A 13,740-nucleotide genomic window follows, 5' to 3' on the forward strand; every position below is an offset into this window, starting at 1 on the left:
CCAAATGGATTTTAAAAGCCGCCCAATAATGTGCGTATCTCCTGCTATGCACACAAATGAAAAGTTCCGAAAAAGGGCTGAGGCATGGGCATGGGCGTTCCTGGATTTCACCTTGAAATTTGCGCGGAAATACATGCACAGGTGTGCACCAGGGTCTCCTGCTGAGTAGCTTTACTTCAGCTATGGATGGCATGTAAGTCATAAAACAAAAAGAAAACTAAACACATCAGCAGGGTTTTAAGGGGCGGAGCTAACAGGGGAGAAGGGAGGCTATTAAACTAGGGGGGTTTGGAAGTCCTATCCCTTACCTGAGCGAACTGGGAAAGAACTGGTAAAACTGGTAAGGGTGTGGGCACAAGTGTCTCTTAAAAGCCCCTCACTTATGTGGTAAAGTGGCATTTACACACATAGACATGCATCCATGTAAAATTGCACTCACATGCATGTGTGTTTAAGCTAGTTTATAACATGTGAGTGGAGGAGTAACCTAGTGGTTAGAGCAGTGGGCTATGGCCCAGGGAAACCAGAGTTCAAATCCCACTATCAGACCTTGGGCAAGTCACTTTACCCTCCGTTGTCTCAGGTACAAAATTAGATTATAAGCCCTGTGGGGATAGGGAAATACCTACAGTACCTGAATGTAATCTGCTTTGAAGTGCCAAAAAGTGGAATATATGTTAGAGGTGTGATTGATCACCTTAACGATTGATTTTGGCTGGGGGGGGAGGGAAATCTTATCGTGTTTTTTTTTTTTTTTAAATTGTTAAAAATCATAAATCGGGGGAGGGCTGGAAAACCGGCACACCAAAAAACCCTAAAACCCACCCCGAACCTTTAAAACAAATCCCCCACCCTCCCGAACCCCCCCCCATAATGTTTTAAATTACCTGGGGTCCAGTGGGGGGGGGGGGGGGTCCCGGCGCGATCTCCCTCTCTCTCTGGCCACGGCTGTGTTGAGAAATGGCGCCGGTGGCCCTTTGCCCTTATCATGTGACAGGGCAAAGGTAGCGCCGGTGCCATTTTGGTTCCTGGCTCCCGACGTCACGCATGCAGGAGATCGCCCCCGGACCCCCGCTGGACCCCCAGGGACTTTTGGCCAGCTTGGGGGGGCCTCCTGACCCCACTATGTCATACGGGCGACGGTCGCCCGTATGACATAGTGGGGGCAAAGGTAGCGCTGGCGCCATTTTGAAGATTGGCAATACGGCTCGCGTGCAGGAGGTCGCTCCCGGACCCCAGCTGGACTTTTGGCAAGTCTTGTGGGAGTCAGGAGGCCCCCCCCAAGCTGGCCAAAAGTCCCTGGGGGTCCAGCGGGGGTCCGGGGGCGATCTCCTGCACGCGTGACGACGGGAGCCAGGAACCAAAATGGCGCCGGCGCTACCTTTGCCCTGTCACATGATAAGGGCAAAGGGCCACCGGCGCCATTTCTCAACACAGCCGTGGCCAGAGAGAGAGGGAGATCGCGCTGGGACCCCCCCACTGGACCCTAGGTAATTTAAAACATTTTGGGGGGGTTCAGGAGGGTGGGGGATTTGTTTTAAAGGTTCGGGGTGGGTTTTAGGGTTTTTTTTGGTGTGCCGGTTTTCTCGCGCCCTATTTAACGATACAATACAAATGCCCCTGACGATAAATCGGGGGCATTTGTATTGTATCGTGCACTCTAACGATTTTAAAATTATCTGACGATAATTTTAATCGTTCAAAAACGATTCACATCCCTAATATATGTATATTATAAAATGGCTGCATCCCTGGGTATGGGCTGACAAATGCATGCATGCCTGTTTAAAAGTTACTGTCTTAGGAGGTAATTTTCAAAGGGGTTGCACACTATCTTAGCAATTTTCAAAAGCCATTTACTCAAATAAAGTGCATACACCTTAAAGTTTTTAGTAGGTCCTGGGCCAGGAAATCAGTCACCCCATGCAAACTGGAGCCAAATGGAGGGCTGATAAGCACAAAGGACTTTACCTCGTCCTTCTCACCCCCTGCACAAGGTGGCCCTGAGATTGTCATTCCTTCCTCAAGCCCCTGGCATCAAGAAAATTGAGCCTCTCAGTCATGATTCCTCCCACCTCTTTATTGCCCTGAAGAAAAGACATTCCCTCACATTTCACTTCCCTCTCCCCACATCCTACCCAATCCAGTGCTGGCCTGGTCAGATAAACATCAAAGTAGTAAAGAGTTGGGCTTGCTTCTGCAGGGTTGCTGGTAATTTAAAAAATAGTTCAGGTTTCCCCTTGGACCACTTTACCGCATATTGGGAGTGGGGGTTGGGATGAGGCTCCTTGCACTTTGTGCAAACGAGGGTGGGATGTGAAGTATGGCTGTGCTAATCAGCCTTTCATTTTGGGCTGGTAAGCATGGAAGCTTTTCAGGAGGAGGTGCAGTAGCTAGAGAGCATAGCAGACAAGTGTGTTTACCGCACTACCACTTTGGCCATGCTAGTGTGTCAAAAATATAAGCCAGCATTGCAATAGGTAAAACTTATTGCATGCCGCATCAGATGTTTTACGTTCGACCTCTAATTTTTACCAGCTCCCAAGTTTAATTGCATAGCGTCCCCCCCCATTGCATGAAAAGAATAATGTATATTATATGTGCATTTGTGTGTGTATGTGGTTTTTTTTTTCTCATGGAGCTAAACCCACAAGCAATGCAAGGAGAGGCAGACAGGAGCCGCATCATGCCAGGCAGCAGCAGCAGCAGCAGCAGCAGCACGAGCAACAAACAGCAAGAGGCTGCAGCAAGCCGCTCCCCTGCGCCGGTGGACCGGACGCCCTCAGTAGCTTTGCTTCTGCACCTGTCGCGCCCGAGAGAGCGCGGCGGGCGCGCGCCGCGGCGAGATTGAGAACGAGAGAGCTGCGGGGCTGGCGCGCGGCGGGGAAGGGGAAGGCGCGCGCTTCCACGCCACGAGGCACCGGAGAGAGACGGGAGGGAGCCGCAGCGGCGGCGGTCGGGGAGGGCGGGAACTACAGGAGGAGCAGGAAGGAGGAGGGGTGCGGGCGAGCGGAGGAGCCGTGTTATTTGTGATGAATCGCACTCCCATTCCTCCGCTCGCCGGCTGACAGGGAGCCGCCACAGCCCGCGTCAGGGAGGCAGGGAGAGGCGCCGCCGTGACCTTGGCTCAGGTACCTCAAGGAGGGAGGAAGGGAGGGGCGGAGGGGGATTTAAAATAAAGAAATATATAATAATAATAATAATAATAATAAGCGCCAGTCATTCCCTCACTTCAGAATGCGAAAAAGCGGCAGGGCGGGAGGATGGAGCGGCGGCGCTGCAGTCCTGCGGTTGGCGGGCTGGGCTGCTGCTGTCCTCGGTGCTGACGGCAAGCTCGGGCAGCGGCTGCACATTGCCATTGCCTGAGAGAGAACCGTCGCGCGGACGCCTCTGCCGCCGCCTTCCTCTCCAATGTAAGCATCTGCGGGTCGCTCTTCCACCCCCGAACGAACGGATTTAATCTTGGGGCGGTAACGCGCGGCTTTTTTTTTTTTTTTTGGCCACAGGTGCAGGATGTGGGCTTCGGGTTTGCCACCCCGCCACCGGTTCCAAAATTGGCCGGGGATGGGGACGGCACAGCTGCTTGCCGTCCTCCCCGCCAGCAGCAACTCGTGTGACAGTGCGCGGCGTGGGGGAGTGACGCCGGCGGCCAAAGTGCCGGCGACCGCGTTAGGGAGGGCGAGATCGGTTCATTCATTTATTTCGGCGGGAGCATGCACGCCCCCCCCCGGGTCTGTTGAACATAAATGATAAGCCTGATTAGCTGTCTTATAAATTTGCAAAGGGAAAAATAAATAAATAAATATATATATATGATGCATATGTAAAAGCACACATCCATTGAGATTCCCATATATATTAACCTTTTAGTCTCGGAAAAGGCAATGACTGTTTAGCATGCGCTTGCTAAAGATTGCTCAAATTCCTTGAAACGCGATCAGAAGGAAGCTGCACTTTGCTGGCAGGCGATAGCATGTGCATGGGGAGAAGGACGCCGGGCCTCGCTTTCTAGCGGTGGTGGCAGAGGCCAATTTGGTGTGGGTAAACTGCTGAAGCAAGGCTCTTGGGGTTGCATTTGCGCCCTGGCCGGGCGGCGGCGCCACCAAATGACAGGTGCAGTGAGGAGGAGTTGAGTTTTCCTGAGCCCTGGCGGCCGTTACTATGGTAAAAGGAGCTCGAGGACAGGCACTGACGCTGGAGCCGGGACTCGACTGAAGCGCCCTGTCTGATTGCTCTTTGCTTTCTTCTCCTTTGTTTTACAGCGCTGCTGTCGTTGGGTTTTTGGTTTTTTGTTTTGTTTTGTTTTTGCTAAATCTAATACCGAAAAGACAGACCAGGGCGGGGGAAATGGCGCAAGGAAATAATTACGGGCAAGGCAGTAACGGGGTGGCGGACGAATCCCCCAACATGCTGGTTTACAGAAAGGTAAGGGCTTCGTGGTTCTCTTGTCCTCGCTTGCTTGTTTATTTTTTTGAGTTTTGCCCTTAATCCTTCCAGTTCTGGCTTTGCCGTCCGGCATCCTGTGCTTTTCCAACTTGTTTTGCTGGACTTTCAAAAGTACCTCTAGAGGTCAAGCCGGCCCAACCTATGGGTGTGCCAATTGTATGTGTATTTTGGTTAGTGGGTGTTTTTTTCATTTAGTAGTAAGCATAAAGGAATGCCAGAGTACTATATAATACAATTGTGTTTGCTTGGGTGTATAAAGTTTAATCATACTATTATGGTCGGTGTGCGTTAACTTTCATACAGAGAAGTAGTAGATATGGTTAATTTAAACTTATAGGGTATAGTTGTTTGCGTCGACTTGAACAACTTGGTTTATGATAGCTTTTTAAAAAAACGATAGTTTTTTTTTTTGTCTTTTGCACAATTTAAATTACTTGTTTTTTACTTAGTAACTGCTGTATAGTATTTCATATGTAGATTCTAGAGCCTTTTTCATTAGACTACGTTTGTTGCTGTGCAGTTCAGTGCAATATAATATAGCCCATTAAAAGAAAGATAATCTAATGCCTCCTAAGCATTTCCTTGTTCAAAATTTTAGGTACTTTTTTCACATTTAACTGTAGCACCATTACCAAGCCTTATTTTCAAGATCTTTGTATTTTTTCGATAAGAGGAAGCCGTAAATAATTAGTGCGTAAAGATCTTTTCTGTAAAGATGTATACTCCTGTCTCCTTTCCTCTCCCAGTTCCAGCAACCCTGTTTTATTGTAACTTTTTGTTTTCTTGCTCACTTGTTAAATGTATTTTGCTTTGCACCCCCTGTTACCTGTAAACCGGCATGATATGATTGTATCATGAATGCCTGTATAGAAAAGCTCTAAATAAATAAATAAATAAATAAAAATATAATAAGTGAAATACACACCTGGTATCAGTTCAATAAAAATTAGTTAACAACATCTGATCGCCTGTAATGGAATTTCTTTAGGCAGGCAACTGAAAATTTTTTGAAATTGGTGATAGGAAAGTATGTTTGAACTAAGGGGGGCAGTGTTCTCTTTCCCATTAAAGTTTATTTTTTAAATGTGTTTTTAGGTGTTAAATTATTCTAAACACTTTCAGAAGTAAAGAAGTACATTATTACTTGAGATGCATTGGTACAGTATAGTAGATGGATTTCATAAGCAACTTTTGGAGCCCTCTGATTTCACCTTTCATTGCTAGTTAAAATCACAACATTGCTCCAGCACAAAAAGGACATTCTTAGAACCACTAGTATTTTGGACTTAAGACATAACACTCTTTAATGCCTACTTAATATATCAAATTACATCACTTATAAATTTGTATGCTTTTTAAAATAGGACATTGTTGTAACAACAATGACACTTTATAGAGCACAATCTATTAATAGTGCATAATTGGATAATTAAGTCTTGCATAGTATAAAGAGTTGCATACTTAGAAAATAGATTGAAAATGTACATCATACTGAGTTTGGAGCTAGCTTGTAGAAACTTTATGTATGAGACAGAAGTATAAGGTTAATGGACAGAGATATTATGCATGTGAAATTCTTAGAAAACAACTTATTGGTTAATACAATTTTACCACAGTTTCCAAATTCTGGAGGTTATTGCTATTTATTCTCCTTGCTGCACAATCAGAATATTATGATATATTGAAAATACTTTGAAGATGGAGACAAAATACATTTTGTATTCACAGTACAGTCAATTTTAAATTATTTAATGCTTTATGTGTTCACAGCTAGTGTTGCAGTGCAGAAGGTGAGCTTTCTAGAACATCTGTTCTAGTGCAAAAATATTTAACTTATTGTTCTAATCATATTATAGTGGTATTTCTCTTAAAGCTGGATTCAATGCCTAACACATTGATATACATCTTGTGCTTTCTCCAGAGACCATATCAAAGGATCTCTGGAGAAAGCACCTCATGCACTTAGAGTTTACCAAAATAACTGTATTGTCCACTCTGAAGTGCTGTTTCCAAGCATTTATTTTCCTTTATTGGATTCTTCTGAGGTAGCAGTGTACATCAGACAATGATAACAAAGCAGGTACTTGCAACAGTAACAATAAGAAAGAAAAGATGTTCACAACAAGAATAATAATAAAAAAACCCGAGTGCCTGTCACCCTGCTTCTCCAACTGGGAAGAATACTGTCCAAAAGAGAGGAACAGTATGATTTTTACTCAAAAAGAAAAATAGCGCCTTCCTTCCAAAACAACCTCCAGTGCCACCCTGACCTCTGATTGGCTTCTCATTGCTAACACTGGAATACTGTAGGATGGGAATCATTACACCCTTCCCACATCCAAATCATTAAATGCTCATCAAGAATACACTGCCTACATGAGGCTTTGCCACTGATCTGGAGTCGGAAGCAATTTCACCCACATGTTGGATTTTGCAGGTTCTAAATCACTGGTCACAGCACTACCTTTCACAATGTTCAGAGTCTTCAGCCTGACCGATTCAAACTTGGATGAGAGCACAGAGATAGTTTCCCTCTTCCAACAACTGGCTCCAGCTCCACTGTGGATCAGCTTTCAATCTGGTTTCACACAGCAGAGCTCCAACAAGAAATGACTACAGTTTCCTTTCTTTTTGATTACAGCAGATCTCTCTGTGGACTTGACTGCACACAGTTCGACGCAGCAGTTAGCACAGCACTGGCTGAATGACTGCAGCAATGGTTCTCCCTGAATTCACAGACTGGAACTCGGTTACCTTTACAGTTCAAAAGACCCAACCCACTGGGTCTTCCTCCTGCTGTTGGTTATACATAATCAAGTCTAGGAGATTTAGGGTATAATGCCCATCTAAGGTTTTAAATGAAACAGGGTCCAATTTAGGAACCCTACTTTGATATACAAATTATAATTATAGCATTATGTGGTCTAAGCAAATTTCACAGTCACAAAATGGGTGGAAACCCTTTAGTACATCAGTCCCATTATGTTAGTGCATTATACAGTGTAATAATTTATTCTTGTTAGAGATATGACAGAAAATTATGCATTGAGATCACAATCCAAAATTCCAGTCTTAATTTGTGTGTTCTTATTATATTGGTACAAAAATATGGTGAAGAGCCAATTCACTAAAATCAGGGTACAATAGGTTAAGTCACTGTTACAACCTGGTGCTAGTTATTGGTATCCAAATTTAATTGGATCATTCTTTTAGATCAGAATTGATCAAACCTCGCCCAACAGAAAATACCTGGACTATGGGTGAATATTAGGTTATGATTCGAGATTTCAATTTTCAAACTCATCCTCAGTTATTATAACAAGACCTGTACCATTAATATCACAATCAAAACTATATAGGTATGTACAGAGGCTTTCGTTCATACAGGATAACTAAGAACTATATAATTAACAGATGTATCATTTGACAACCAGTGAAAATGAAACCACACTTTTGTCGAACACAGTAGTCATTCTATACCAGTAAAACTTATAACTACTATTAAAAGATCTATTTACTAAAATATCTTAAGCCATTAATGTGCATCTAATTTGCATAACATTAGTAATTACTTGTCATCTTAACCAGTCTGTTTAAGCACAAGTTGAAATCAGCATTCTAATTATATTAATGGCTCTGATCAATATGGTTTTGTAGATTGACCGATGTAAAACATATCGGGATAGATTTAAAGTTCTAAACATTTATACCCTAGAGCTGAGATAGAGGAGATAGAGAAACATTCAAATATCTGAAAAGTTTCTATGCGCAGGACAGTGGCGTAGCCAGAATTGATTTTTTTGGGTGGGCACAAGGTTAACATGGGTGGGCTGTAGGCATGCAGGTCTACTAGTTGTTTTTTTACTGATAAATAATGCCAAATTATGCAGCATAGCATTCACATCTACGCCTAAGTATGAGGTTTACTTAATGATACAAACATAATTCACGGTGATTTGTGGTACTTTAGCCTTCTTATTATTACGATTTTATACACGGCTCCTACCTGTCCATAAATTTTGAGAGAGTGGTTGTGTTGTTTATATTTAAATTGCTAACATCTCAAAATATAGATATATATTTTTACCTTTGTTGTCTGATCTTTGTATTTTTCTAATCAGTTGGTCCTGGTCTCTTTTTCCCATTTTTTCCCTTATAGCTCATTTCCTAATTCCTTTTCAGTGTCTTTCTTCTATTACTGTCTTCTTCCCTTCCACACACTCACACACACACACACTTTCTCTCACAGACTCCCTCTCACACACTCAAGCTGTCACTCTCATATGCTCTCCCCCCCCCCCCCACAAGCTCACATTCTCTGCAGACACACATACAAGTTCTCACTTTCTCACCCCTCCCCAGGCTTATATTCTTATGCACACACAGACGCACATCCAGGCACCCATTCTCACCCACACACATAAACCCAGACTCACATTCTCAGCCACAAACCCATGCTCCCAGTCTCACCCACACATATTCAAGCTCCCATTCTCATCCATACATATACACATTTAAGGTCCTATTCTCACCCACACATACACACATTCAAGCACCCATTCTTATCCACATATTCAAGCTTCCATTCTCACCCAGCCACACAAACCCAGGCTCTCATTCTCACCCATATATACACACATTCAAGCTCCCATTCTCACCCACCCACAAACCCAGGCTCCCATTCTCAACCACACATACACACATTCAAGCTCCCATTCACCCACATATTCAAGCTTCCATTCTCACCCACATACACACCCAGGCTCCAGTTTTCACCCACACACACTCCCATTCTCATCCACACATACACATTCAAGCACGTGCACAGCTTCCGCTTTCTCCCCCAGAGCAGGAAGATCAGCTGCCTCTCCTGCTGCCACCGGACTCCTGCTATCTTCGGGCGTCGGGCCGTACTGCCCGCCGAACTTCCTGTCGGGGGGGGGGGGAGCGGAAGCGCAGCGCACAACGTCCGCTTCCTCCCTCCCCCCCCCAAGCAGGAAGATCGGCGGGCCATACGGCCCGACGCCCGAAGATAGCAGGAGGCCGGTGGCAGCCGGAGAGGCAGCTGATCTTCCTGCTTTGGGGGAGAAAGCGGAAGCTGTGCGCGGCGCTTCCGCTCCCCCACCCCCAAACAGGAAGTTCGGCAGGCCGTTTGGCCCGAAGATAGCAGGAGAACGGGTGGCAGCAGGAGAGGCAGCTGATCTTCCTGCATTGGGGGAGGAAGCGGAAGCTGCGCGCGGCGCTTCCGCTCCCCCCCCCGAACAGGAAGACCGGTTGGCCATACGGCCGCAGCAGCGCTTCCCCATGTGTGCCGTGATGGCGCGCGAGGCGTGGGTTCTCTTGTTCGCTGTCGCGGGGATGGGATCCCGTGACAGCCTTGCAGTTCCGGTGCCAGTTGGGTGGGCCTGGGTCTAAGTTGGGTGGGCACCTGCCCACCCAGGCCCACCCGTGGCTACGCCACTGGCGCAAGAGGTGAGTCTTTTTCAATGGAAAGGAGGCTCTCAAAAGATGAGGAGTAATCTTAGGAAATATTTCTTTACAGAGAGGGTAGTGGACGTATGAAACAGCCTCCTAGTGGAAGTGTGGAGACAAAAACAGTATCTGAATTCAAGAAAACATGGGATAATTTCAGGGGATCTCTAGGAAGTGATGGGAATTATAATGCTAAATTAATTGGATGGATGGGCAGACTAGATGGACACGATGGCAGTGTTTTTCTGCCATCGTGTTTCTATGTTTCTAAGAACAGTATTGCAAGGCAAAACTCCAAAAAGCAGGCACAGTTCAGGGCATTAAAAACATTTGGTGATAGTGCCTACAGAAACAAATAAATGTTTCTCTGTTCTTATGGAGTTCACCATTCCATACTATTTTGAACTGTGTTACAAATTTTCAAGGACTCCTACTATTTCAAGCAATCCTGTTGTCTCCTTAATGTCTACAAAAGGACCTTTGATTTCTCAGGTTTCACTAGCATTCTTCTAAATTGTCAGCACTGATGTGAATTCATACCTGCACCTGTACTGTGTTTTATACTGTGCTTTTCTATCAGCTCTTTTGTATATCATTTATCCATTTAAAATAATTGTCTTTATCTGGTATAGATGGAGGTGTGATCTAGTCATTAGAGTTTTGGCTTATAATCTTGGTCATGAATTCATGACTTACCTTTGTGTGAGCTTGGTCAAATCCTTTTTATCTTCATTGCCTCTGGGTTGTGATTGAAAAGAATGCTTGTTTTAATCTGGCTTTTCTGGTCAATACATTTAGTGCTTATTTCAAAGGCAAAAAATGGGAGAAAAGCCTTAATGAATCAGGCCCTTAATAATGTATTATGATTGGTAACAAATAACCTGTTTTACTGTGATTCAAGCACTTCTGCTATAAGATCTACATAAAATGTAATTAAGGGCTTAATTCAGAATTTACGCTCCCATTACATATACGTTGGACAGAGGAGATCTTAAATCGGTCAAAACTCTTGTTAAATTGACCTTTTCCAGCATACAAATTGCCTTTATGGGAAGAATATATACCACAGTGCAAAATTTGAATAGGGCCACTGAAACCAGGTGGTTATGTTTTTACATAACTATTTATTTATTTCAATAATATATTTATAATTATTTTTGGCAAAAATGCTTCTGATATAAAATATTCTTTCATTTTATAGCTTTAAACCTAACCAAGCAGTAAGCTATTTTTATTACTAGCTTGATGAAACTATATGACCTTGAAATGCCCTTGTAACATGGACAAGGACAGCAGGATGTTGACTGTTCTTAGTATTTGAAGACAAGAAAAACAGATTTATATAAAAAGAAATAAGAAATGTTTGATTGTCCTTTATTTCACAGCTTTCTGCATATCTTGAAAATAATCCTGCAATTTAAGTTTTGTAGATATATGAAATATGATGCTAGCTTAATAATAATCCTGAGTTTAAATATTCGTGTTGAAGTAGTTTCTAAAGTAACCTGATTTAGTAAATGTCTGAAAAAATTAAATACATGTTTTTATATCACTTTCATACCACCACTGGAAAGGTCTTTCAGTGTTATAATACTACAGGGAATATTTTTCTTTTAATAGAAAGTCAGCAGTATTACTCATTGTAGATGTTAGCCTGATTATAATGTAATGAAATGTAGCATGTATATGTGTAGTTGATGCACGTGTATCTTAGGAATAGCCTTAAATTTTCCTGCTATTAGCCCAAGGCAAATATGAAATTTTAATGAGATTTTCTTTTTATTTCTGTTTCTGCTGAGCAATTAGAAACTAAATTAGAAGATTTAAGAATAACTGAAGCATCAGCATTTAAGTATCAAAGAAGTGTTGCTAATGAAAGTCTGTTTCTTTTCTACTTCGCTTTTTAGTGTATATTTATATGGTCAGTAGGCAGCATTTGTTGTCTTGTCAAAGTGGTGCCTCATGGGGATTCTGAAATGTTTAGAAATGCAAAGCCAAGCTGAGTTGTTCTATGTTCTGGGATCTTTAGGAGATAGTACTCTGAAAAGAAGCAAAGTTTTTTTTTTTTTTTCCAACTCTACTTCTTTGAGCTTCCAGTTGGATTAGAACCAGGGTGGGGAACTTGTGCTACGAAGCTTCATTCTCAACTAACAGGGGTATTTTTTACCCTTGTTATATTGTCCCTTCTCAGAGCACTTTAATCCAGTCACTGTAGTGAAAGTATAGCTGGAAACTATCAGGTCTATCCTGTAAAGTGCGTCCGCGGTTTCCCCGTCCCTAACCGGCTCTCTACTCACTTTCCGGCCGCGTTAGCCCTTCCTGCGATCCCGAACCCCCTTAACCTATTCCTACCGCGTCCTAAATTCCCCGGGCAACCCCTTCCGCACGCGGCATGCATATTGCATGCAAACGAGCGAATTAGCTATTCCCTAGCATCCCGTAACCCACGCCCCGACTATCGCTAGTTTTCCCTGCCGTTTGTCGCGCTTTTAACCTGCAAACTTACCACCTACCCTGACCCCTGCGGTAGAGGCAGGGGTAAGGGTAGGTGGCAAGCTTTCCCCCAGCCCCCGCTCACCTGCCCCGGCCGCGATCATGGGTGCCGGTCTCCGGGGCAGCCCTAGTCCTCTCCCCTCCTCCCGAAGCGCAAAAAAAAAAAAAAAAAGCGAAAAAAACTTAAAAGCAAAAAGTAAGTCGCTTCGCCGCTTCACTCTTCCCTCCTCCCGGAGCAGGGCGCGAAAAGCAGCCTGCTCCGGGAGGAGAGATGACAGCGGCGAAGCAACTTACTTTTGCATCCGATCGGACCCGACAGTGGCGAAGCCAGAAAAAAGCGAAAAAACCAAAAGGTGACCCGACCCGACTTACTTTTGCAGCCGTCCGGCCATCTGTAGAAGATATCGTTGCTCCCCTACCTCCCGGGAAGATGGCTGCCAGCACGGGGGAAAGCGGCTCTTGTGCATTCAATTGGCTGCTCAAGACGTGACGTCACGACGTTTGACGTCACGTCTTGAGCAGCCAATTGAATGCACAGGGGCAGCTTTCCCCCATGCTGGCAGCCATCTTCCCGGGAGGTAGGGGAGCAACAATATCTTCTACAGATGGCCGGACGGCTGCAAAAGTAAGTCGGGTCGGGTCCGGGTCAGGTCAGGTCAGGTCAGGGTTACCTTTTGTTTTTTTTTGTTTTTTTCGCTTTTTTTTTGGCTTCGCCGCTGTCGGGTCCGATCGGATGCAAAAGTAAGTTGCTTCGCCACTGTCATCTCTCTCCCCTCCTCCCGGAGCAAGGCTGCTTTTCGCGCCCTGCTTCGGGAGGAGGGGAGAGAGATGACAGCGGCGAAGCAACTTACTTTTGCATCCAATCGGACCCGACTTCCTGGTATCTGTCATTTCAAATGACATTTGAAATGACAGATACCAGCGTGGCATGAAGCCTTAGGCCCGCGCACCCAGGATATAGGCGCTCTATCCAGTAAAATGGGTTGCGCACCCAGGATATAGGCGCTCTATCCAGTAAAATGGGTTGCGCGGGCCTAAGGCTTCACGGACGCGGTTTACATTTAAATAAAATTAGTGTTCAGGATCGAGCGGTAGGTGCGCTGCACTGTGCGTGCGGCAACCGCGGGTGCCGCAGGCACTAACGCAGCTCTTCCTACCGCTCGGTACTGGATAGACCTGTATATTAGGGATCCATGCTCCTACAATCATGGTCACTAAATCACCACTAGGTGTCACCTTTTGTGGAATAACCATGGCTGTCTCACCAGGGAGGCTCTGTAGCTTCCCCAGGCTCAACTGGTCTGTGGAATGGATGGCCTGAGGTATGAA

At 44.7% G+C, this 13,740-nt stretch overlaps 1 protein-coding gene across 3 annotated transcripts in view; it reads left to right on the forward strand.

Moving 5' to 3' along the window:
* Positions 1-4,347: 4,347 nt before the first annotated feature.
* Positions 4,348-13,740, forward strand: part of RGS7 (regulator of G protein signaling 7) — an 883,903-nt gene continuing 874,510 nt past the window's right edge. For all 3 annotated transcript variants that reach the window (XM_029594021.1, XM_029594023.1, XM_029594022.1), the window contains exon 1: positions 4,348-4,425. In XM_029594021.1, the coding sequence (XP_029449881.1) occupies positions 4,348-4,425 (78 nt within the window). The remainder of the gene's footprint in view (positions 4,426-13,740) is intronic.

This window comes from Rhinatrema bivittatum, chromosome 3, assembly GCF_901001135.1.
Source record: "Rhinatrema bivittatum chromosome 3, aRhiBiv1.1, whole genome shotgun sequence".
Taxonomy (NCBI): domain Eukaryota; kingdom Metazoa; phylum Chordata; class Amphibia; order Gymnophiona; family Rhinatrematidae; genus Rhinatrema; species Rhinatrema bivittatum.